Genomic DNA, 22,959 nt, shown 5'->3' with positions numbered 1-22,959 from the left:
GAATTATTTCCGATCTTTCAAAGAGGATTATACCTTTTAAGTGTAGTTTAAGTAAGTTTTAAAACGATAAAACATAGTGAAACAAACAAACGTAGTCTCCATTTTCTTCAATAGATGACAATGACACTATGGAGAATATTTTTACACAATTTATTAGATATTAACATGATATTAACCATAGCTGTGCACCGCGGTTTGTCGTTTTTGTTGATTTTTGATATTATTTATGAGTTAGGAGCGAAAAACAAATTCCATACAAATTATTAAAAACTCCTAACTCTTATAATAATTAAACAATCGCAAAAAATCAATAAATAGGCGGCATATTAGCTGAGTTTAATACACATATCAACTTGTATAAACATATTTTCAATAATGTCCATATATCCAGAGAGGAAAATGAGGACTACGTTTGTATCGGAAAAAATAAAAAAGATATATAAATTGAGCAAACTATTACAAATATAACCTAAACGTCTCAAATTATAGTTCTCGAAAAAACATAGGCATTACAAAAGTGGTGAAGCTGGGATATATAAAAATATGTTCCTGACATCACCAATTTCTACGAATGTCGAAGATTAAAGGTCAACTGTCTGGACAGCAATACTTTGATCCATGAGTGTGCTTAGCTTAGGTTTCTCGTACATCTGTAGCCTAACACGCCATACCGGACCTCACATTTATTATTTTGAAATCATCCTTATAACGGACTAAGTATTTATCTATAACAGTTACAACGGCGCTTTTACCGGTGCTATATCATCTCTCTCACACTCAAGTCGCACAAGGATTGTTGGAATGAGAAGATAAATATTTGAACGTCCCGTTTACCTATGAGAATTCGGCTTTGGTGTTAAAATTAAAATAATCGATGTAATTACATGAGTCATTGCGTCGCTTCCGCGAGTCGGTTGGATCATCGCGTGGACGTGGGAGTCATTGAAAAGACATTGGACGTGAGATTCACAAAAACGTGGTTATTGTTCCGGCCTATACGGTAGTAAGTACTTTACTTCAATTGGTATTTCTAGGATTTCAATCTTTTAATTAAGCAATTCAATCTATCAATTAGAAGTCCAAAAGCAAAAACTTAATTGATGGTCTTAAGTAATGTTATGCTATGAATGACTAACGCATGGAAATAATCTATTACCTTGAATCTAAAAGTGCATCTAAGATTTATGATTTTATTTTTTAGTTTTAGCGAGATCACAAAATATAACGTGGCTGGTACAAGAATAATTGCAAGCAATTTCAAACTTAGTATGTGCATATGTCCCAGTACAAATGGGGCAAGGGTTGACTTTGTTATCGAATACACAACTAAATCGATACAGATTTCCAATTAACTCGATAAAGAAGCCACGCGGGGTCAACGCAGATGTGATTCAATAGGCTTCCAATTGAACTCAAACAAGTGACATCATCTATCAATAAAGAACAAGGAACTCATTCTCAAATGTGTATAAGACGTATGTAAATTATATCAAAACCGTATTGGACACGTGCTTAAAGCTCACCTATTTATACGTGAGCTTAAAGCGCTAATAGAAATATTTAATTGGTGTTATGTATATTGATCTTGACTTCCGTTCTTGACTTGACTTGACTTGAGTTTCCGAATGAGACTGCCAGCACCGTACTGCCTAAGAAACTAATAGTCGGAAAGCCCATATAAGTATGAGTATTTCGCCATTACAATCGACCTGTATGTAACACATTAAATTTTCTGGTGGTTGGTAGAGTTTTTTTTATTCCGTTTGATTTGATTGCAGCACCATACCCTAAAAACGTTATACGAGTATTACACGTGGCCGTTATAAAATATTGGTAGTAAATTACTGTACATTCATTTTATATACAAACTCAAATTTCGTTACAGTTTTGTTTTACTTTTATTTCTAAGTCTATTTCGGTGCATTTTGTAAGTTCGCAAACTTCCATTAATCCATCATACGTTAGTAATACCTAATGTTTTATAAGTTTATAATTTATATGAAAACCTTATGAAGTGAATCTTGCCAGTAATCAAAGTTTTGGTTTTATGTTTTGCATATAAATTTCAAATACTGCGATAGCGAGTTACTAATACCATTCAGAATATAATTTAAAGGAGGTATGTTATCGTCACATAAATTAGTGTATTATTTCAGTTCAAACTAACTCTAATCTTAATAACTCTAGTCTTAGTATAAATTTCCATTTTTCTAATGACAGAGATGGTTGCCATGCATAGTAGGTATATTTATTTTTAAACGAATTGTGTTTATCCATAACTGTAATCAGATTAATCGTAAGTAACCGATGCCGGCCTCAAATATATTCCAGTAATAATATGGACGTGTTTTTCTATAAACACAATCAGTGGCACTAAAATATCCGGGCGTTTCATCGCCCTCATCAGTCTTCCTAAAATATCGACGAAAGGAAACACCGGGTATCATGTACCTCGGATTAAATTAGCTTTTGGTTCTTACTTTTTTTTACTTTAACACAACAGATAAAACAAATCTATAGGAGCCGGATATATAGCTATAAAGTATAAGCCATACCTACGCACAAATAACAAAGCTACGATTTTTTTTTAATTTAAATAGGTACCTAAGCTACAGGTTATTGTACATGACGAAAATGAACGTGGTGAAGTACCTACGAGGACACGACCGACCACTAATAATTTTAATTTGTGTGCGTTTATCGCGATACTCTCTTGTTTGATGTATATAAGGTCCCATTATACACATAGAAACCAGAGACAAACAATCCTCTTCAATCCATTAGTGATGTGATGTTCCAATTTCAATTAGAGAGGCCATGTAAGTGCGCAACGACACCGCACGGCCAGCTTGCGCTCATTTGGCGTCGTTTCGCTCACAATTTACGACTGTTTTGCTTATTTCCCTCGTTTCGCCCGCATTGCGAGTTAATTTGCGATTAAGTACATTACTCTTATGGGCATATTATGTCAGAGCTGTGATTCAATTTGGATTCGTATTTAGTTATGTGGCATGTTTAATACAATTAAAGATAATTTACATGTTTAGTATAGTTTGTACAAACGGCATCGGACAGCGAATCGCTCAACTTACAAAAAAGGCGATAAAATGAATCACTAAAACTCAATCAAATTTACTGTATGCGGCCAGTGCGAGTCCATAAAGGGGTTTAAAAGTAAAACGGTCGAGGTTATGGCATTGGCATTGGTTGTTTTCTTTGAATCGTGGCCTTAACGCCTCCTTGTTGAGCTACTGGCTGGAGAGACGCCTTTATAAGGAATATACACACCCGGCAGCTTGTATTGAACGGGTCATTCTAAAATAGGCATTGTGTCAGAGAGATAAGGACGTTGACATGTCACTGAAATATGGCTAGATACCCTACGGAGATAATAAATCAAAAGAAAAAGATATTTAAAACAAAAATAAATATTTGAACGATGGGCTTTTGAGAAAGATTTTATGTTTTAAAACAGAAATACGTACAAAAATATTTATTTTAAATTCAATGGACATTAATGGAACGAAATCATTAATTTACAAGCAACATAAAAACATTATTTCCCGTTTTAAATAGGTTTACGTAGTCTACGAATACAACCATCCATTAATACCAATGAAAATATTTAACATAATAATAAATATAACGGCACTTCGATACAGTTAATAGACATTAAGTGGCATTCAACAATTTAAGCTAGGTGTCTAAATCATCACATTTTTATCTCTACTGGCTACTGGTGTTATCACCAGCACCACTTTTTTAAAGGCCCTATAATCAATGTAAATGAAACATGTCGAATAGATCTCTTATTAGGAAGTACTTACCGGCGCGGAACACTTCGCCACAGCCATCGCAGCGGCTGGCGAACTGCGCGTCATAGCAGTTGCCGCAGTAGATCTTGTCGAGCTTCGAGCCGAACTGCTTGTCCACCAGCGACACGCGACACTTGGCGCACAGGAAGCACGCCTCATGCCAGTGCTTGTCCTTGTACGACAGGTCCTGGAAATATTAACGGCATTGACTATTTGCTATTTTATTTGCGAAGTGCTTGGTCGGGGAAGTAAACGAATACCACGCACTTGTGCGGAAAATAAGGGCAAAAAGTTCATACTTTTTGACAGATCATGTCACATGTCTAATGAGTAATGAGTCCCATAACAACCAGGGTGGCGCACGGTCACGCACAAATCAAATAGGAAGGGAATTCAGAGAGGTTACAAAGAGCTCTGTCAAGCACTTAATCGGCTCGCTTGTAAGTCTGCCCAATTTGCTAGTAACTATCCATTGTTACAGCGCTTACAGCTATACTGTTCTATTTTATTAACGCTAAGCGCTATCGCGACATAAAAAATGGACATGTTCAGCTTTTTATTAGCACGATTGGTTGGCCAATTAAACGCAACACACTTTCTTATGAATAAAGTAACTATAGAAGTAGATTAAGATAGGATCTATGCTATATATAAGTATGCTATGCTATATATTTTATGACGTATAAACCTTTCATCGTCTCATAATTAGAATTTCCATAATTAAGATTGGCTGGTATTTGTTTCACAATGGCGTAACGTGTTTCATGTTATTAAAAATTAAGTTTGCGAAATAATAAACCTACGTTATCACCAGCCTCATCATAATTATGGAAATTCTCTAATGGACTATTCGTGTATGTCATTTATCATTAGATGGGACTAATTTAATAGAATATCATTGAATGTAACAGCAATTTGTTTAACATAATTTTAGAATTATGATGAGGATGAGGTATTAGTACCTCATCCTCAATATTGACAACATAACATCTACATCATATTTGTGTAATAATACCATCATTTCATTTGTCAAAGATATATAGGTACTATGTCTATGTAGAAATTCTTAAAATAACCTTTATGACATCATTTTAATTAATACCCACGACTAAAACACCCAAAATAAAATCACATATAACGAATTGAATGGAAGATGACATTATAAAACTTGTTTCTCGAAATGAGTTTTCTTTATCCGTGATTAGCGACCCGCTCCGGTTTCGCACGAATAAACAAATTATACACAAACGTCCCACAAGAATCACTCTATCAATAGGTGAATCCGCATGAAAATCCGTTCAGTAGTTTTTGAGTTTATCGCGAACTAACAAACACACAAACAGACTGACGCGGCGGGGGACTTTGTTTTTTTTTAGGTGTAGTGATTATTAGAACGATGTTTAGCGAACTGAAATTGGAGGAGTAGGCAACTCATTGACAGACAAAGTGTAATTAACATGTACAAAACATCTCAAACTGACATGATACTAAATTAACAAATACTTAGGTTATTTTGGTTCTAACCTAAGTATTTGTTAATTTAGTATCATGTCAGTGTGTCTGGTCAAGGGTAAGTAGAATTTGTTGTACGTATTCAGAGCATCTTTATAAATAATTATGAAATGTAGACTAAATACCTACTCGTAGTCTAATTTTAAATAGGAGTTTGTTACAATTTTATTTTAATAGAGTTATAATTGTGATTCAAAAAATAAATGGCGAATGTGAGTAACTTTATTACGTAGAATTGTTATGCTTTACTGTTTTTAGGGTGTTTATCATTATAATACCTTTCTTTTTTGGTTTTTTCATTGGTATTCGATTGAGATCGTATTATGTAATTGTGCCAGAAATAGCAATAAGATTTTGATTAAATTGTAACAAAACAAAATAATGCATAATTGTAGCAACATTTGCATAAGAAGCATTTTGATTCGAATAATTGTGCTGACAATCCAAATCACACTTGCTTCCATTAGAACGTGTACAAAGAGCGATCCTAAAAGTTATGTACTTTAAGCCAATTAGATTCTGCACCAGATCTCTTTACTCCATAGTTCGGGTCCTATCAGTCCGTCAACTTTATATTGAACGAGTATGTCTAAGACAGCACAAATACGTCTCTAATCAAAGCGCACGTCGCCTAGGTGGACGTAGAAAACATAAAGTGTTCGACTCAGTTGCACACAACACAGCTTTTTACCGTCGTCAATTTAACTTCCTTGCACCATTTCTTTATAACAAAGCCAACGAACGCTTAGACATCCATAATAATTATAAATACTACTTGATAAAAAACATCCGCAATTGGTTATTGACCCTAAACTATGCTGAAACTGAAAAACTCCTTGAAATTGTTAGGTGATTGACTATAGTAATTGCATAAGTTAAGCATGTAGATAAGGAACTCTTCCTTATTGAACTAAAAGTAAGATTAAAAGTTGATCTTATCGATGAAAAACCTAGCTAGATCGATTTTTCGCCCCCGAAAACCCCAATATAGCAAATTTCATCGAAATCGTTAGAGCCGTTCCCGAGATCCCCGAAATATATATAGATAATAATAAATAAATATACAAGAGTTGCTCGTTTAAAGGTAATATATATCATGGAATAGTTCATCATACAAGCACACACACAACACACACATACACAACACACTTACGTAATTATCTTAGCAGTAGGTATAATAAATTATAGTAATAGTGAATATAAATGTATAAACAGATGAGTAGGTATATAGTTGATACTGGTTTAAGTGCAATGTCATATTTCTATCATCCTTATTAAACTATAAAAATTGTTGCCATAAATGTTGCATTGTATAGGTACGTATAGTACATATGTAAGCGATCTGAACCTTAGGTATAATATTTTTAACATGTTTATACTTCACAACCAACCTGCATTGCTAGAAGTAGCGGTGGTTTATTCCCTGATCCCTATAAGACAGGTTTACCTAGTTTAGGGCTCAGGACACTATTCCTAGGCTGTCTAACAATAGAATACTTACTCCTAAAAATGTAATACCCTTCCACTATGTAATAAGCTGCATTTTTGATGCCTAAATAAATCATTTTCATTTTTCATTTCAATCCTTATTATCCTTACAAGAGGGCGCAACTATTTCAAGGTAGGGATTATACATACAGTAACGCAGCGGTTCTCAATCTTTTTTTTGACAGAACCCTTTTGGAAAGCGAAATACTTGATGGAACCCTACAATAAAGATAATAGAGTGCGTGCCAGCTCCAACCCCATCCTGACTACTGTAGCGGGCCGATACGACTCACCTATAATGCGGCATTTTGAGTGTGTCATAACCGCTACTAGGTGATAGGTTGTTATTGGTGCCTGTTTATGTTTTAAATCGCTTTCTGTTTTTGTTCCACTAACACTTAGTTTTTAATCTTAATTGTTACTAACCATTATGGGCTATTGTTGTCTTTTAAAATAAATAAATTGAATTGAATAAAACAATAGTTTTTAGAACTGTATTTTTTTATTAAATAAGCATAATTCTAAATTCTTGCGGAACCCCTGCAGGGGTGTCGCGGAACCCTGGGTTCCGCGGAACACATCTTTGAGTATGGCTGCAGTAACGGATATTGGGGTTTTCCAGTCTATATTGGCGGAACCCCTGTCAAAAGTGCGAAATTTGTGTACAGTTTTTTGATGTTTTTGTTTAGTAGGTAACGCTCGTTGAAATTCTTTGTTATAGAACCCAACGGAGCCGACCTGTCTTTTTGATAAAGGCTTCTTTTAAATAAGTAGATAAAAAAAATCCTTATTGTTTTCATTTTTTTATTTTGTCGATCATGATGGAAATACTTTTAATATTGACATCAATGCAAACTTATTATCTAATTGTCTTTCATGAAATAAATCATTTAATCTAATCTTTGACCTGACTAGTTAGTACGATCGCTTTTATACAAGACATAAATAATACATTTATCTCTAAGTAGCTACCCAGCGCGATCACGAGAGCTCAGTGATATATATTATGTGAGTTTCATATATTACTATCGGTTTTTCAATTCTAGCACGGAACTCTTGTGAATCCTAATATTCCTAATAATACTAGTGGGCGATAATTATTGGGCTTCACTTTGATTGAGAACCGTTCGCAATACTGTATATGGCTTGCCTTACAGTAATTAATAATTAAAGGGATATAAATCATTGAAACGACGTCCAATTTAATGTCTTAATTTGTTGTGATTGCTAAATACTTGAATTTGATTTTTTTTTAATCCAAAGTATCAAATCTATCTACTCTGTTGTGTGAAAATAAGACAAACACACTCTCATTATTAACTACAACAACCAAGTAACCGAAGATTCGGTGGTAAGTCTTCAGAAAAAATGCTGTGGTTAATTTGCACAGCCAATGGATGATAAAAGCAATAATTTTTGTTTACCTACATATACTTTCAACACAATATTAAGACAGTCAAATTTATTTTTGCCAATTAGTGGCAAGAGTTTTCTCACAGACCCATTACGAATACTGACTCTGTATGTAGGTTTTGTTTACGGTTCAACACTTAGATTAGTTATCCCTCGATTTCCTGTTTCAATCATTCATAATCTGCAGCGTACATTAATTTGGCGTCTTATATCAGACGCAAATCGATACGAGCAGGAGCTCAGACGTCATAACTACAATCTCGAGTTATTTCCAGTCTGTGATTCACAACGTTTCAAGACAAACATTCATAACTATCAAATTTTATTAGATACATCAATATAAAGTTCACTGGCCAAATAATGAGTTTAATGTAATACCATGCGAAACATTCAACGACACTGTATTTCATATTTAAACAGTTAATATGAACACCAGAAGAATTCAAATAAATCACGCAGCGGTTGACGAATGCTTCACTGTTCAGGTTTCAAAATAAAGCGCCCCCCATTCCAGATCTATTCCTGCTCGGCTCTCAGCGCGCGTCCTAAACTTGCGTGTCGTAATGTCAATAAAATATGAAAGTTTATTTTTACCGATTACGAAATACTTAGCGGGGAGTCTTGTATAAATCTCGAAAGAATTGCTGACAGATCCGACGATAGCTCAAGGTCGGCACATTAAAACTGTATCCAGCTCGGAAATAGAATCAGCAGGCGTTTGTTCGCACCGCTCGCCAATTTGTTTAAGTCAAAACAAAACTGCAAAATAATTCTAATAATAGTAATAATATTTCCATGATTTATTTTGCTGTTCGTAAACAAGAATCTAGCTTCTATTTCTGCGATATTTGTAGCTGTTGCTGCTACAGCAGCTTATGCTAGGATTACACGGTCTTACGTTTCATTGTAAACAACAGCCAATTCAGCTTCAGCCATTTGAACATGAACTGAGAAACGACTGGGACTAATATCTACAATAAAACCTATCTGCAATCAATCTTTTAAAGGTCAATTTTGCTGAGCAGCTTAATAGTCCATAATGAGCTGGCCAGGTTGGCCTCTGTCGGTCCCAAAAGGGAAAGTGGTCGCGTGGAATGTTTATTCATTATCTTATGGATTGTGTTAATTCAGTAAACAGCGACGAGTTGCAGCTGTTTTACTGACAGGAAAAGTCATTCGTCGGCGGTAGAGATAAATGTGTAGTGTTTGGCGTGGCGTGCCCACGTTGGCTTGGCACGGGCGCTGGGGCCGTGTGCAGAGGTACGCCCGAGGAATCTGGGCCGGCTGGAGTGACATAACTAAATTTGATCGGCCGTAACAAAGCTCAGAATGCAGGGGACTCTTATTTCAATACAAAGGATACACTGCGCTTTCTACTATCACTTTACCAATATTCAATATTGGTTGTTTTCCATAATAAGAATAATTTAAACACCATATTGGAACAATTGCATTAGTATAGGCAATAATAATATTCGGCTAGACAATTGAATGAATAATGAGCCTCTATTATTGCGCACGCCTGGATGGCAATTTATCAACTTAAAGCCTTGCCTTTCGGCTTGGCCAATTATTTGCAAACTATCAACACATGGGTCTCGGTATAACGAGCCAACTTTGACAGCGTGATTTTCAGACTGACATAATATTTAATTAATAAACTTACAGTATCTATTATATATCTATCCCACTATTACACTTGTCAGCAGGTTTTTCCTGTATGTATATCTTTCTTATATGTGATTTTTTAACCATTGTAAACTTTTTGCCAGTGAAAGAAAAGCTGATGACATATAGCCAACGTTCATCCAAAGTTGGGAGGAGTTAGTTAAAGTCCTAAGCCAGCTCCCTACGCTTGCTTCGAGTCAAACTCCTAGCTGTCAAGTAGATCTCAACTCACGAATGTTCAGGTGTATGTAGTCATGTCGCAATCAGTCGAAGTGGAAGTTGTGGTTACCTTGGAGTCGATGCCGATGGTCTTGTTGCACTCCTCGCACCCGTTGGCGAAGACGCTCTCGTAGCACTTGATGCAGTAGGGGTGCTCATCGCGCAGCACGTAGCGCTGGCCGGTCAGCGACTCGTCGCACTGCCAGCAGCAGAAGTGCCCGCTGTGCCAGTCCTTGTTCATCGCCTTGGTGTATTCGCCACTGAAAATTAGCTGTGGACAAGGAAAATTCATATAAAAATTGAGGAAATTCGATATCAAAGGCAATCGCTTCGTTATTAATTACGTTTGAAACTGATTCGGTATGATTATTATACAGTTTATTGCCAATTGTATCATATATAGGAAAACAGGTTTATAACGATTTGTTTTATTTATAGAAGTTTTGGCGAAAAATCATTACCTTACTCAAGATTGCCAAGATGCTTAACTTAGGCTAAAAGGGATTAAGTACTTAATACTAGGTTCGTGACTTTGACCTATATGAAGATTTTACATTTTGTAAGATGGTTAATACTTATCCTATAATATACCTATTTAGAAACACATTCTAGATATCTAAAACTCTTCAGCTTTAACATATCATATTTCATATTTGTGTTGTTTCTCAGCTTCATTGTTTATGGACTAGTATAAAACTGTAATATGCCTATAAATACCTTAGATTAGGTCGGGTATGTGAGGGTGGCCAATAGCGAACCTACGAATGTAAACATCATCATGTACATGTCACTAAAGGTCGAACACGGTAATCGACACTTGGCTGCACAGACACTGTCGCATCACTGAGGGTCAAGGGAGTTTGGCCACCGCACACATACCCATCGTCGGCGGCGTTGCTGGTGGTGGTCTGTTCAATCTCTGTGACTGTGACCTCGCCATCCTTAGATTCCCTACGCTTCGAGGATTTCTTGACCTTCCTGGTCTTCCTCTCGGTGGTGGTGTACTGGACTTGAACGTCAACGTCGGCCATGGCAGCAGTCGGTCTGCCTGATTTCAAAAAGCGATACGACGCGGTCGCGACCCGAATTCGAATGGCGAGCACCGGTATAGGATAGCGGGAATTATTCCAGAATGTTTAGCGTCGTCGGTGGGGGGAGTTTGGGATTTAAATTTGGAAGAGTGACGGAGAGGGCAGGTGCGCGGGCGGCTCCCGAGCGAGGCGACCCGAGAATCGCGTGTTTCCCGGAGTAGCCCGTCCACCAGGACTTGGGCTTGACAGCGATCCGGCGCTAGGCTTCCCCAATTTGGAAGATAATTGCTTTTGTGTTTGGTGCCAAATATTTCCATTTATAGCATTCTCTCATGATTTGGCAAGGCTACTTGTCGCCTAGATGCATTTCGGATCTTTTTTGACGTAGGTACCAATACGATACAGTCAATCGTTGTTTGATCCGGTGACAGTAATTATAATTAACAAAAAACATAAGCCGATTCAGAATATAACTATGTACATAAATACTTACTGAACTTAGTTAAGCTAACTTACCACTTACCCCTATTTAATGACCAAGCTTGATATCCTTTCGAGTGTGCTTTCATATTTGCATAGAACATTGAAATTAATATGAGAAAATTGGACCAAATTATTATAGGAAACCATTCCCTTCGGCCGTGTACGTAACCGACCTTTCGTAACTGGTAACGAAGGAAGAAAAAATGATCTTTGTACGATACTGGTTTCGAATAAAGATCATTTTTTTCTCGTACGTAATCAGTCACCATCTTTCGAAGGTGGTTCGTAACCAGTTACATAGTAAGAATTAATTTTCTTAATACGATCCTTCGCCTAGACTAAGTAAGGACTAGATTACATAACGACTATGTGAGCAAAACCAACTTAATTTCATCAGGTCTTGGTTGTAAAATGTCTAATTTTGTAAACCGTCTTAATCGATATATTCCTGAGTTGAAGATTAGACTTAACTAGCTCTTTTGTATGTATAACACCATTTAATATGTGTGTGGGGCATTGCTTAGAAATTTTACGTTTTAATTAGGTACATATTATAACACATGTAATTTTTTTCATTTCCTTACCTTTAGTTTAAAGTTATACTTGTAGACTACTATTTTGATGCTGATTGTACCATTAATTATTCCATCGCCGATTTTCAATATAAATATATACCTAAAAGAAGAAACTGACTGACTGACTGACATATGAACGCACAGCCCAAACCGCTAGTTCTAGAGATTCCAAATTTGGCACGTAGGTTCCTTATAAGGTCTAGGGGTGCACTAAGAAAGGATGTTTCAAAATTCACCCCATAAGGGGGTAAAATGGAGGTTCAAAGTTTGTTTGGGGAAAACCTCATTTTTTAGTAGTCTTAGTACGCCGGCGAAGCCGCGGGAAAAAGCTAGTTAATTACAAAGAAAGGCTTAATAGATCTATATTATCATTTAATTATAATTTGGTGCACCTAGTACACTAGCAACTGTATAATGAATTAAAATAATTGCTTGGCGCATAATGTAATGATCCGTTTAATTTAAGGGCATAATTTAGTATCGTATTCCCGATTTAGGATCAACTCGTCACACCAAAATTTTGTTCTAACCGGTCATACTGCAGAAAGCAATAATATTTGTTTCAACCCGTCACAAGTAAATTTAGTTCTATTAAGTCACATACTAATTTTGTAGCTATTGGTCACACTGAAAATCTGTTCCTATTCGTCATCCCGTCAATAAGTTCTAACTGGTCACAAGGAGGATACAGAATATAGAGTCTTCTTTTGAAACTCATTCATGGATATAACAGTTAGTCTAGTCTATAACAGTAAGGAGTTTGAAGAGGTTTCATATCAGTATGTTACCTACGCTCAATGATGATTAAAACATTTTGACTCAGTTACGTATGAGGAATAGATAGTCTTTTTTCGTAATTTCAAATAGAAAATTTCTTCTCTCGTAACTATGGTTACGTACGAAGAAAAAATAATCTTTATTCGAAACCAGTATCGTACAAAGATAATTTTTTCTTCCTTCGTTACCAGTTACGAAAGGTCGGTTACGTACACGGCCGAAGGGAAACCATTATGCATTATTTTAGTCTCAAGCTTTGGCTTAGTTAAATCGGTATCGGTGTCAGTTAATGATATTTGCGCGTCAGAGCACTCGAAACTGTATTCTAATATTTGGGTCACTCGACATGAGTGTTACAAGAAACTCACGCCGCCGCCCTATTATTGGTTAACAATTACTGGTTTATGCAAGGTCGGTGATGCACTATTAAAAGTTCTGTGCCGCTCCGCTTCCAAATGAGTTGTAAAGTTTCATAGTTTCTGTTGCCATGTAAAAGTCATACTATAACAATCGGTTCAGTATTTACGATCGATTACTTTGGAACAACGTGTTACGATGTCAAATTTGTAACTTCAGTTTTGTTTATTGAAGAAATTTTTGATGCATCGCTGTGAAAAGTAAGAAATAGTTAAACACGGGTTTTCATTACTAAATATTTGATCAAAGGCCAGGATCATATTGCATATAGGTTGTGTTGGTTATTGGATTGATACGAGTCATATGACTCCTACTCGTTCAAGAATGGGTACTTAAAGTCGTTTTACGTTTTAAACTACTCGTTGAACGCAGCACTGGTAATTTTGTATTTATGTAGTAGCAAATGGTTTTTAGTTTCCCAAGAATGCATACTTACCTAAATATAACACGAAAATATTAAATGAGGGTGAACGCCATCTTTGCAATTGGAGTGTTACTTTCTGCCCCTGGTAAGAGGGATGACATCATTTTTTTTCACGTTATTCTCTAATAAAACCCCTCCCTCTGGTTCCCTCTGGTTTGAAGGGGAAATTTCGCAAAGGGCAATTTGTTTCCATTCATTCGCAACAACCCAACGCCTTGGTTGATATTTCGAGCAGTCTAATTCTAAAATATTTGATAAATCTGTTTTACTTTTCGATGACAAAGTTTAGAGTTATACAAATATAATAGTCAGATAAAAAAATCGGTAAAGTACAGAAGTAATAAATTTTCATCCAAAAAAACTATATATTTGAGGTTGTCAGACGGAAACGGTTACGTAATAGATGCAAAAGTGCAAAGCAGCGCAAATAAGTATATATCAAGTTGAGTCTGACCAGGTGGTCCCTTACAATTCCCGCGTGTAGGCGCAGATGAATGAAAGTCCTCAACAGGCGGGCTGTTTGCGCGCGGTGCGGGGCGAAGCGATACAGAAGTTCGTTTGTCTTTTACAGTAGGTATTACTCTTATATGAATACCTAATGCTTGTGAGATCGAGCTCCATAAAGAAAACAACAAGGAAAATCATTTGTATCTTCTCTTCCTTAACGTCCTCTTCTTTTTCTTGACGTTTTAAATTTAGTTTAGTACCCGTACCGCGAGTCACTGACAGTGTCAACACTGAAATACCTATAAGCTAATGTCTACGTAATTTACTTTCTATACTTACATCTCGCTCGTGTTTATGTCAGTGCCAAACTGGTGGTAAGCTGTATATTAGGTGTTACTGCCTCCTTGGCGTTGCACCACGGACCACAGGGCATACAACCCTGATACTATTGTATTTCGACAGAAAGAAATTGTTCATGTTATAAAGACGTGCAACTTGACATGACATCGATAACGAATTGCTACAAGTTTTTCGATACAAAATAATATGAGTGTTCTGAGTCTCCTCCCATCTTAAAACTTTATATGAGGGACGAACTAATGGGCATAAAACGTTTAGTTAATATAACTTTCGATAATACGTATAAGTTTTTGGAGAGGTCCCGTGAAACAAACTATAATCGTTTAGAATAAGATCGTTATTCTAATGACCCGAGTTACTAAGATACATTGTAATCGACGGTTTAACATCTTGGCAAGTTTTCCTCATTATAATGAAACACGTAGGTTAGGATCCTCTTTTAAAATAGAAAATCCAAGAAACCACTGGTATAAAGGACAATTGAAATCGTCAGCTGACGCTGATATAACTAATATATTTCATATTCATATTTCATGTATGTGAATGATACATTGAAATGTGCTGTAATCTATTGTATATCATGTATTTACTAATATCATACAATTACACAATACATAATAGGTAAGTGTTTCTGGGAGCCGGGGAGCGGAAATCACATACTTTTGACTTTATGGTTATTTTATGACACTGAGTTAGCTCAATAATAGTTCAGATCCGGAAACCTGTATCTGTATCACTGTTATACATATATAACATATATTATTAGAGTAGCGCGAAATGAGCTTTTTGTATATGTATGTATGTAGGTAATAAATTACAAACTTCGTATCAGGGTACAAAATGCATTATAGTTTTAAGCAAAACTGTGCACCCCAATTCTGTAAAAATAATTGTTTCAATATGTCGTGGAGCACCCCACAAATGTTTACTTACTAGAAAGTAAAAATAGTTTGCGATGGCCGAGACCTTGCCGGCTCATCGAGACATCGACCGCTGAAGGCTGCGTCGATGTCGGAAGCGAGCGAGAGCTGCGAGAGAACACGGTGCCAGTTTATATTGTATAGTTTATCTAAATCTTAACATGCCCTTCCTTCCGCCAATGTTTTACGACCACTGTCCTACTGATAGTAAGTACCAATAGGCTAGATGACAAATTTTCATTTATGGTATTCAATCAATCAGGTTTGTGTTTAGGATCAAATGTCTATATGGGACCCATTGCATTAAAGCAATACAAAAGTCAGAAATGATAGTCAAACTCCGACAGTCGTACTTCCCTCGTGAAACGCTCCGAACAAAATGCTATGTGAACGTGACGTCAAGGTCAGTGAGAGCGCATTTTGAAGTATAAACAAAACAAGAAAATTGCATTTTTGTCCGTGAAATATTGCGTTTATGTATATAGTTGCTTTACAATCTGTTTTTGGGTAAAATGTGAGGAATCGAATGGTATCCTTACGTATTTCGTTTTTGAAAGTTAAAAAAAACTTTAATTTCGAAACTTTCAGGTGCTGTATTTTTGTATTATTTCCATATATTTTTTTAAGAGTCCTTAGTCCTACAAGCGAGCGTTTTTTGCAATCTGTTACCTTTTTCATTCAAGATTACGACGTAACTATTAGTATTCATTCAAAAACTGATAACGTACTTAAATAATCATTTCTTAAACTAGCAAGTAAGACCGTTCAAGTTGACATTTTCTCTTTTTAAACCTAAAATAAATGAGTTTTCTTGGGAGGCTTTTTCAAAATTTGCAGTGAGAACTGTCGTTTCGGTTCTCAATTTTGCAGTAAACAAGAATCATTTGATACAGAAATGATTACAATTCAATTCACCATATCTTTTACGAGCGGCTAAGACTATTGAAAATCAAAGATTCATTAAAAAAATGGATATTTAACCTTCCGAACTTTCTTCATTTTTTGGGTGAAAACAGGGTTACATTATATTTTTTTATCGCAAATTGTACTATTATTTTGCCCTAAAAATAATATTATAGCAAACTATAACTATACGTTAACCCATAAAAAAATAATCATAACTATAGGACCTACCTTGCCGTAAATTTATATTATTTTAAAACACGTATAAATCACGCTGCACCGACGCCGCGCGCTCATTCTCCGCCGAGGCGGCTTAGGGGACGGACCTGTGCTCGATCGTCAGGCGTTCGGTGACTATGGTGCGTTCGTAAACAGCCAGAGAGTTCCGAGAAGTGCTGTATACAGCGACTAGAAAATCTTGATACAAATAAGTACATTTTTTACACCATATTTAATTTCAACAACAGACTCGCTAGGTGATAGGTTTTCAGTGTTACTTGAATACTGGTTAGGTTTTGCATTATTATTATACCCGGACGACCTGGATAATGTCCAGGTTCTCATGATGGAGTCAGGAGTTGGTCACCGAACTCCTAATCTACTCATCATAACTCCATCGTGTTTGGGCTCAATAGATTTGCCTCGACGAGCACCTTCGTTCTAGATGAGGTCCAGGTTCTCATGATGGAGTCAGGAGTTGGTCACCAGAACTCCTAATCTACATATTATCACTCCATCGTGTTTGGGCTCATTAGATTTGCCCTGACGAGCACTATATATCTTGAGGACGTCCAGGGTCTCATGATGGAGTCAGGAGTCGGTCACCAGAACTCCTAATCTACTCATCATAACTCCATCGTATTTAGGATTATTAGATTTGTCCTGACGAGCACCATCTATCTAGATGAGGTCCAGGGTCTCATGATGGAGTCAGGAGTTGGTCACCAGAACTCCTAATCTACTTATCATAACTCCATCGTGTTTGGGCGCATTCGATTTGCCTTGACGAGCACCATCTATCTAGATGAGGTCCAGGTTCTCATAATGGAGTCAGGAGTTGGTCACCAGAACTCCTTATCTACTCATCATAACTATATCGTGTTTGGGCTCAATAGCTTTGCCCTGACGAGTACCATCGATCTAGATGAGGTCCAGGGCACAGGGCTATATTATAGTTCTTACGAACAGATACTTATCTCTCAAAGAAAACTCAAATGCCTACCGTTTTAATACCTACACAAAAATACAATGGAATGACCTTCAACGCACCGCTCCCCGCACCGCGCGCACCGGCACAAAGCTAGGGTTGCCGACGCTTAGAAATTATTTTACAAATAAGTACCTACCTACTTACCTAAACTATAGAATGTATGAAAGATACCTACCTACTTACCTAAGGTACAAATATAAGTTTTATTAATTGTAAAATAACTATGAGCAAGATAAGTTGCAATAAGTAATTAATAATTATAATATTCCTTTTATCATTATTAATTACTTATAAACTTATTTTATTATTCTCTTTATTTATCTTTTGTCTTAAGTTAGGGTTTTTCCTTATTTTATTATTTATTATGATGAGTGACTGCGAAATATTTTAAAAGGTCATATCTCCCTACAGTAACCGTAGTGTTTACGCCGTTTTATAAACCGCGTAAACACTACGCGGTTTATAAAACGGCGTACTACGTAGCTTGCGACTATCGTAAAAAAAATTGGTATAAGTACTTATATTGAGAACGTCTAATAGTTACTTTTCCTATCAATCGGTAGAGCAAACACGGATTTTTTAATTAGTTTTTTTTGTTTCTGCATCCATCCACAATTCCACACTACAACATGTGTTATTTGTTCGTGAAGAAGACATTTATTTCGCATACATTTTGGCATATTCGAGCGCCGGCGACCAACTAGCTTGATTTTCTACCGTGAACGGGAAGAGATTCGTAGGTATAAATCCGTGCTCGCGCGGAGAGTTCCATAGGCCTGAGCGCCTACCGCGAACCACGTTCGACGTGTTGCCTCTCTGTCGCACTTGTAAATTCGTACGTAAGTGTGACAGGGAGGTAACACGTCGAACGTGGTTCGCGGTAGGCCCTCTGTCCAGGGTATCTTAATGGAGTGGAGTGAAGATGGCATAATATAAATAATCGGATTTCGGTATTGACCCCGACGAGGCCATCAAACAAAAAAAAATGTGGAATGTAGTCAACGGTATCATGGTTTTAAATAAAAACAATGACTGGTTTTAACAGATAGGGCCAGTTGCATATCACAAATAAAGAAACATGTTTATTTGCAGTATGGACGGGCCCCGACTTTCCCCTAAAAACAGAAATAGTACAAAAAGACGACAATTTGTGGGCAGCAAAAATGTAAACAAAACTCATGGTTTGTCATGGTTTGTAAAAAAAAAAACTTCGGGTTGCACTCCGGGAGTGCCGGCAGAAGTGAAAACTCAATGACTAGTGCAAAATGTCTGCAGCACTATGTATAATTGATGTTAATGCCATCTAGCGTTATTTCGTCGCATTACTTGAAACCCCTAAGCACATCACTGTTGGTACTCGAGTTATATTAATACCGGTTAGAGGGAAACTCACTAGATGGCATTTAAATCAATAAAGAAAAACTCAATAACATTGTAACAGTTTTTTGATCAGGTCACGTGTCCGTCTTACGGTCACGTGATCTGTCGCGAGTTTAAAATTTTTTCCCCACCTCAAAAAGTGCACAGCGCCGCTAAAGAAGTTTGAAAATACAACACTACTACAATGACGAATATTAGTAGTAAGGTTTATTCGGGTAATTCCGAAAATAATTGTAAAATTACTCATATTCCGTTGTAGTAAGAGTCAGCTTTCGGAATTATCCGCCACTATTTGTTCATTCGGAAATACCCGAATACACCTTATTCATAAGAAGAGTGATTGTCACAATAATTCCATGCCAGAGGTAAATATTGTTATTATTTATTCGCCTCTGGTTATATATTATCCCAACACATACACTCTATTGACTACTACCATGCTTATAAAATAAAATAAAGAGTGCCAATATAACGCTAAAAATAATGTTACTTTGCAATTAAATTGAAAAGTATCAATATTATTCTCGCCTGCGTTGAAACGCGCTTAACTTTGCCGGCGCTCGCGTACCGAGCGCCAACGCCATCTATCGAGTGTTATTTCGTGAAATCGGTGAACGCTCTAAGGAATAACTTGCTCATTTGCGGTCTATTTTACTAGATTTTGTTATAAAATTCAACATGTGTCATCATCCCTATTAAATTTTGACTGTGTCGATTTGACATAGTAATCAATATTGATACTCGCTCGTCAGGAGAAATAACGGTAACGTCTAAATCTGTCGAATGATGACTGCAGGTCCCTGCAATCCTTGCATGTAAAATATTTGAATTACTTAGGGCCACTTGCACCATCTCACTAGCTCGGAGTTAACCGGTTATACCTGGAGTTACCATGGTTACCAGTACAATTTGACACTTGATTAACGGTTTACCCTGGTTTAGTGTGATGGTGCAAGTGGCGCTTAGTGGTGATTAGGGTACTTTATCCAGATAAAACAGAGCCCCCATATAATTTGGTACCAGAAATCCTGCTGAAGGTACATTTAAAGAATGGTTAAGTTAGCCCTACCGAAGGAAAAAATTTTGATCAGCTTACTCGACTGGACTACTTCATGCTACTGTATATATAAATAATTATTATGGGACATCTCTACGTCATTCAGCTAACTCCTGCTCCCACAGTAGTGACAGTAAGCTCAATAAAGTTGTGGTGTCGGTACTATTAGACGACGAGACTGATAGATAAATACTTAGGTATACTTGGTCAACCAGCGGGCTCAGCACGGTTCCATTTTTTATCCACTATCACTAAGCCCGTCACTTTCGCACTTACATACTTGTTAGAACGTGACAGGCATGGTGATAAATGATAAAAATGCGACCGTGCTACTAGGGCAGATCTTGACAGTAGAAAAAGGCGGCAAATTTGAAAAATGTAGGCGCCAAGGGATATCGTCTCATAGAAAATTTGAATTTCGCGCCTTTTTTTACTGACAAGATTTGGTTGACCAGCTATAACTATAAAACGTCGTTACATTGTTATAAGACAGCGGTCGGCAACCTTTTAGCAGCCAAGGGCCACATAGTAGTGAACGAATTTGACGCGGGCCGCACTTTGTTAATACCTATTTATGACTAGACTAGACATTGCCGTTTGTCAATATTACATACAAATACAAAATAGCCAGGGAGGCTCGCGGGCCGCAAGTGACAGGTTCACGGGCCGCGGGTTGCCGACCGCTGATATAAGATAACATATCTAGGTACCTATTTAGAAAAATATATAATTGTATATTCTAAGAAATTAAGACTTAAATTTTCATCATCAAGTAATACAAACATGCAAATATGTAAGTATTACACATTAGTAGTTAAGTAAGAACATTTAAAAAACTCGAACACCTGTATTGCCCTAACATAGTTAACCATAAATTCAGGCTAATAAACGTGTCACTTCTAAAACATCAATGAATTTTGACAATGAGAAAAAAAAAATATAGCGTGTAGGTGCGAGAACGATTTTTGTGGTTGAATGAAAACGGGCGTAAGTGTCGCGGTTACATGAAATTGTCCAACCACTTTTCCTCTGTGATCTTTTTATTTTTCCGCTGACGAATTTCCGTTGCTCAGATAAAATCTTTGTTCTTCAAAATGTCGTTCGTGTTTTCTTTGGGGAATTTCCGGCGATGATGGTAAGAGAACATTGAAATGATTTTGTATTCTCATGATCTTTAGGAAAATACAAAAGGTAGATAAATTGATGGAGCAATCATATCATGTAAACTGTCAGGGTGGGCGGGCTCATACTGCTAAAATAGGTATTATTTTTGATACTTTACATGAAGTAAAGGGTTAAAACGAAATTATAATTATCATATCCGTTTTACTTGAAGGTTGACGGTGCGGTGGAGGTAGGGTAGAGCGATTATTTATATCGACATGGCACAGATGGAACATTGAGCTTAATATGAAAAAAAACCGGCCAAGTGCGAGTCGGACTCGCGCACGGAGGGTTCCGCACCATCAACAAAAAATAGAGCAAAACAAGCAAAAAAACGGTCACCCATCCAAGTACTGACCCCGCCCGACGTTGCTTAACTTCGGTCAAAAATCACGTTTGTTGTATGGGAGCCCCACTTAAATCTTTATTTTATTCTGGTTTTAGTATTTGTTGTTATAGCGGCAACAGAAATACATCATCTGTGAAAATTTCAACTGTCTAGCTATCACGGTTCGTGAGATACAACCTGGTGACAGACGGACGGACGGACGGACGGACGGACGGACGGACGGACGGACGGACGGACGGACGGACGGACGGACGGACGGACGGACGGACGGACAGCGGAGTCTTAGTAATAGGGTCCCGTTTTTACCCTTTGGGTACGGAACCCTAAAAAAGCGCATTCCGCTCCAACCTACTCGTTACTCATTAGATAGTTATAGCTTAACGTATTTGGCTGGCTGGCTGTTACAGTTTTGCAAATGGCAGCCTTCATAATTTGTTCCTCCCTAGAGAACAAACAAACTCGATACAGGTACATCCATCTACTAACGCAACGCCTTGCGCGTGATTACTTGATTAGCAAAGCGTAATCTGGCTTGTTTACATTCGCGGGTGGAGTCACGGTCGCCGAATCCTAATAAAAGCTAGACGGCTCGTGTGCAAAGCATCTCATTGTTATCTATAAAACAGTCGACATATATATCCTCTCTACATTTACATCACTCAGTTTGAAGAGCACATTTCACATTGGTGAACTATAAACTATATTTTAAACATAGGGCATTCCACAGTATAATTTAGTTATTTTTCGAAACCTTTCAATTTCTTGCAAGAAATATATACCTTTTGTCTCTTGAGACGCATTTTGTTTTAATTAGCTAATACTTATTCCAGCTCTCTTCGTTCTTACAAAACTTACTAATTCAAGGTATTTTGTATTCTAATTTGGATCAAAATTTACTCGTTTACGTGTACGTATCGTATCCGTATCCGTAGGCGTAATAGGTCTTATTGAGCTAATATATGGGAACCAAGTACCTACGTATTTATGTGATATTCAAACCGTATGTCGATTTTTGGGTCGTAACAATGGGTTATTCTCAGTATGCTACGGAATTTAATTTTGTATATTTTGTATGAAGAAAAATATCGTGAGGAAACCAGTACCAATTGCAATGAGCCTAAGGGAAACCTAACCCTTTGGGTTAGGTCTGATGGCACCTTTTAAAAAACTAGAGCGTACGACATATCTTGGGCTTAAGAACCCGAGCGGAACCCAAGATCTTTCAGCATACAACTGGGAAAATGTTAGGAGCTGTGTAGAGCTAGTTCCCAATTTTGCCACTCGTCCAAAATTACCTCATCTATTTAGTTTGGCTCGGCAACACACAAAGCTAATTTTACTTTACCG

General features: G+C 37.0%; 1 protein-coding gene across 5 annotated transcripts in view; it reads right to left on the bottom strand.

The window, feature by feature from the left end:
- Positions 1 to 22,959, bottom strand: part of LOC134650198 (four and a half LIM domains protein 2-like) — a 219,234-nt gene that overhangs the window by 19,560 nt on the left and 176,715 nt on the right. For 4 of the 5 annotated variants that reach the window (XM_063505130.1, XM_063505129.1, XM_063505128.1 and 1 more), the window contains 2 exons: positions 10,186 to 10,386; positions 3,828 to 4,002 (listed from right to left, as the gene is read on the bottom strand). In XM_063505130.1, the coding sequence (XP_063361200.1) occupies positions 3,828 to 4,002; positions 10,186 to 10,386 (376 nt within the window). Of the gene's footprint in view, positions 1 to 3,827; positions 4,003 to 10,185; positions 10,387 to 10,994; positions 11,410 to 22,959 lie in introns of those variants that run through there. The other variant, XM_063505131.1, reaches the window with a different exon arrangement.

This window comes from Cydia amplana, chromosome 8 (genome assembly GCF_948474715.1).
Source record: "Cydia amplana chromosome 8, ilCydAmpl1.1, whole genome shotgun sequence".
NCBI lineage: Eukaryota > Metazoa > Arthropoda > Insecta > Lepidoptera > Tortricidae > Cydia > Cydia amplana.
The sequence above is the reverse complement of the archived record's forward strand: the minus strand, read 5'-3'. Positions and strand labels throughout refer to the sequence as shown.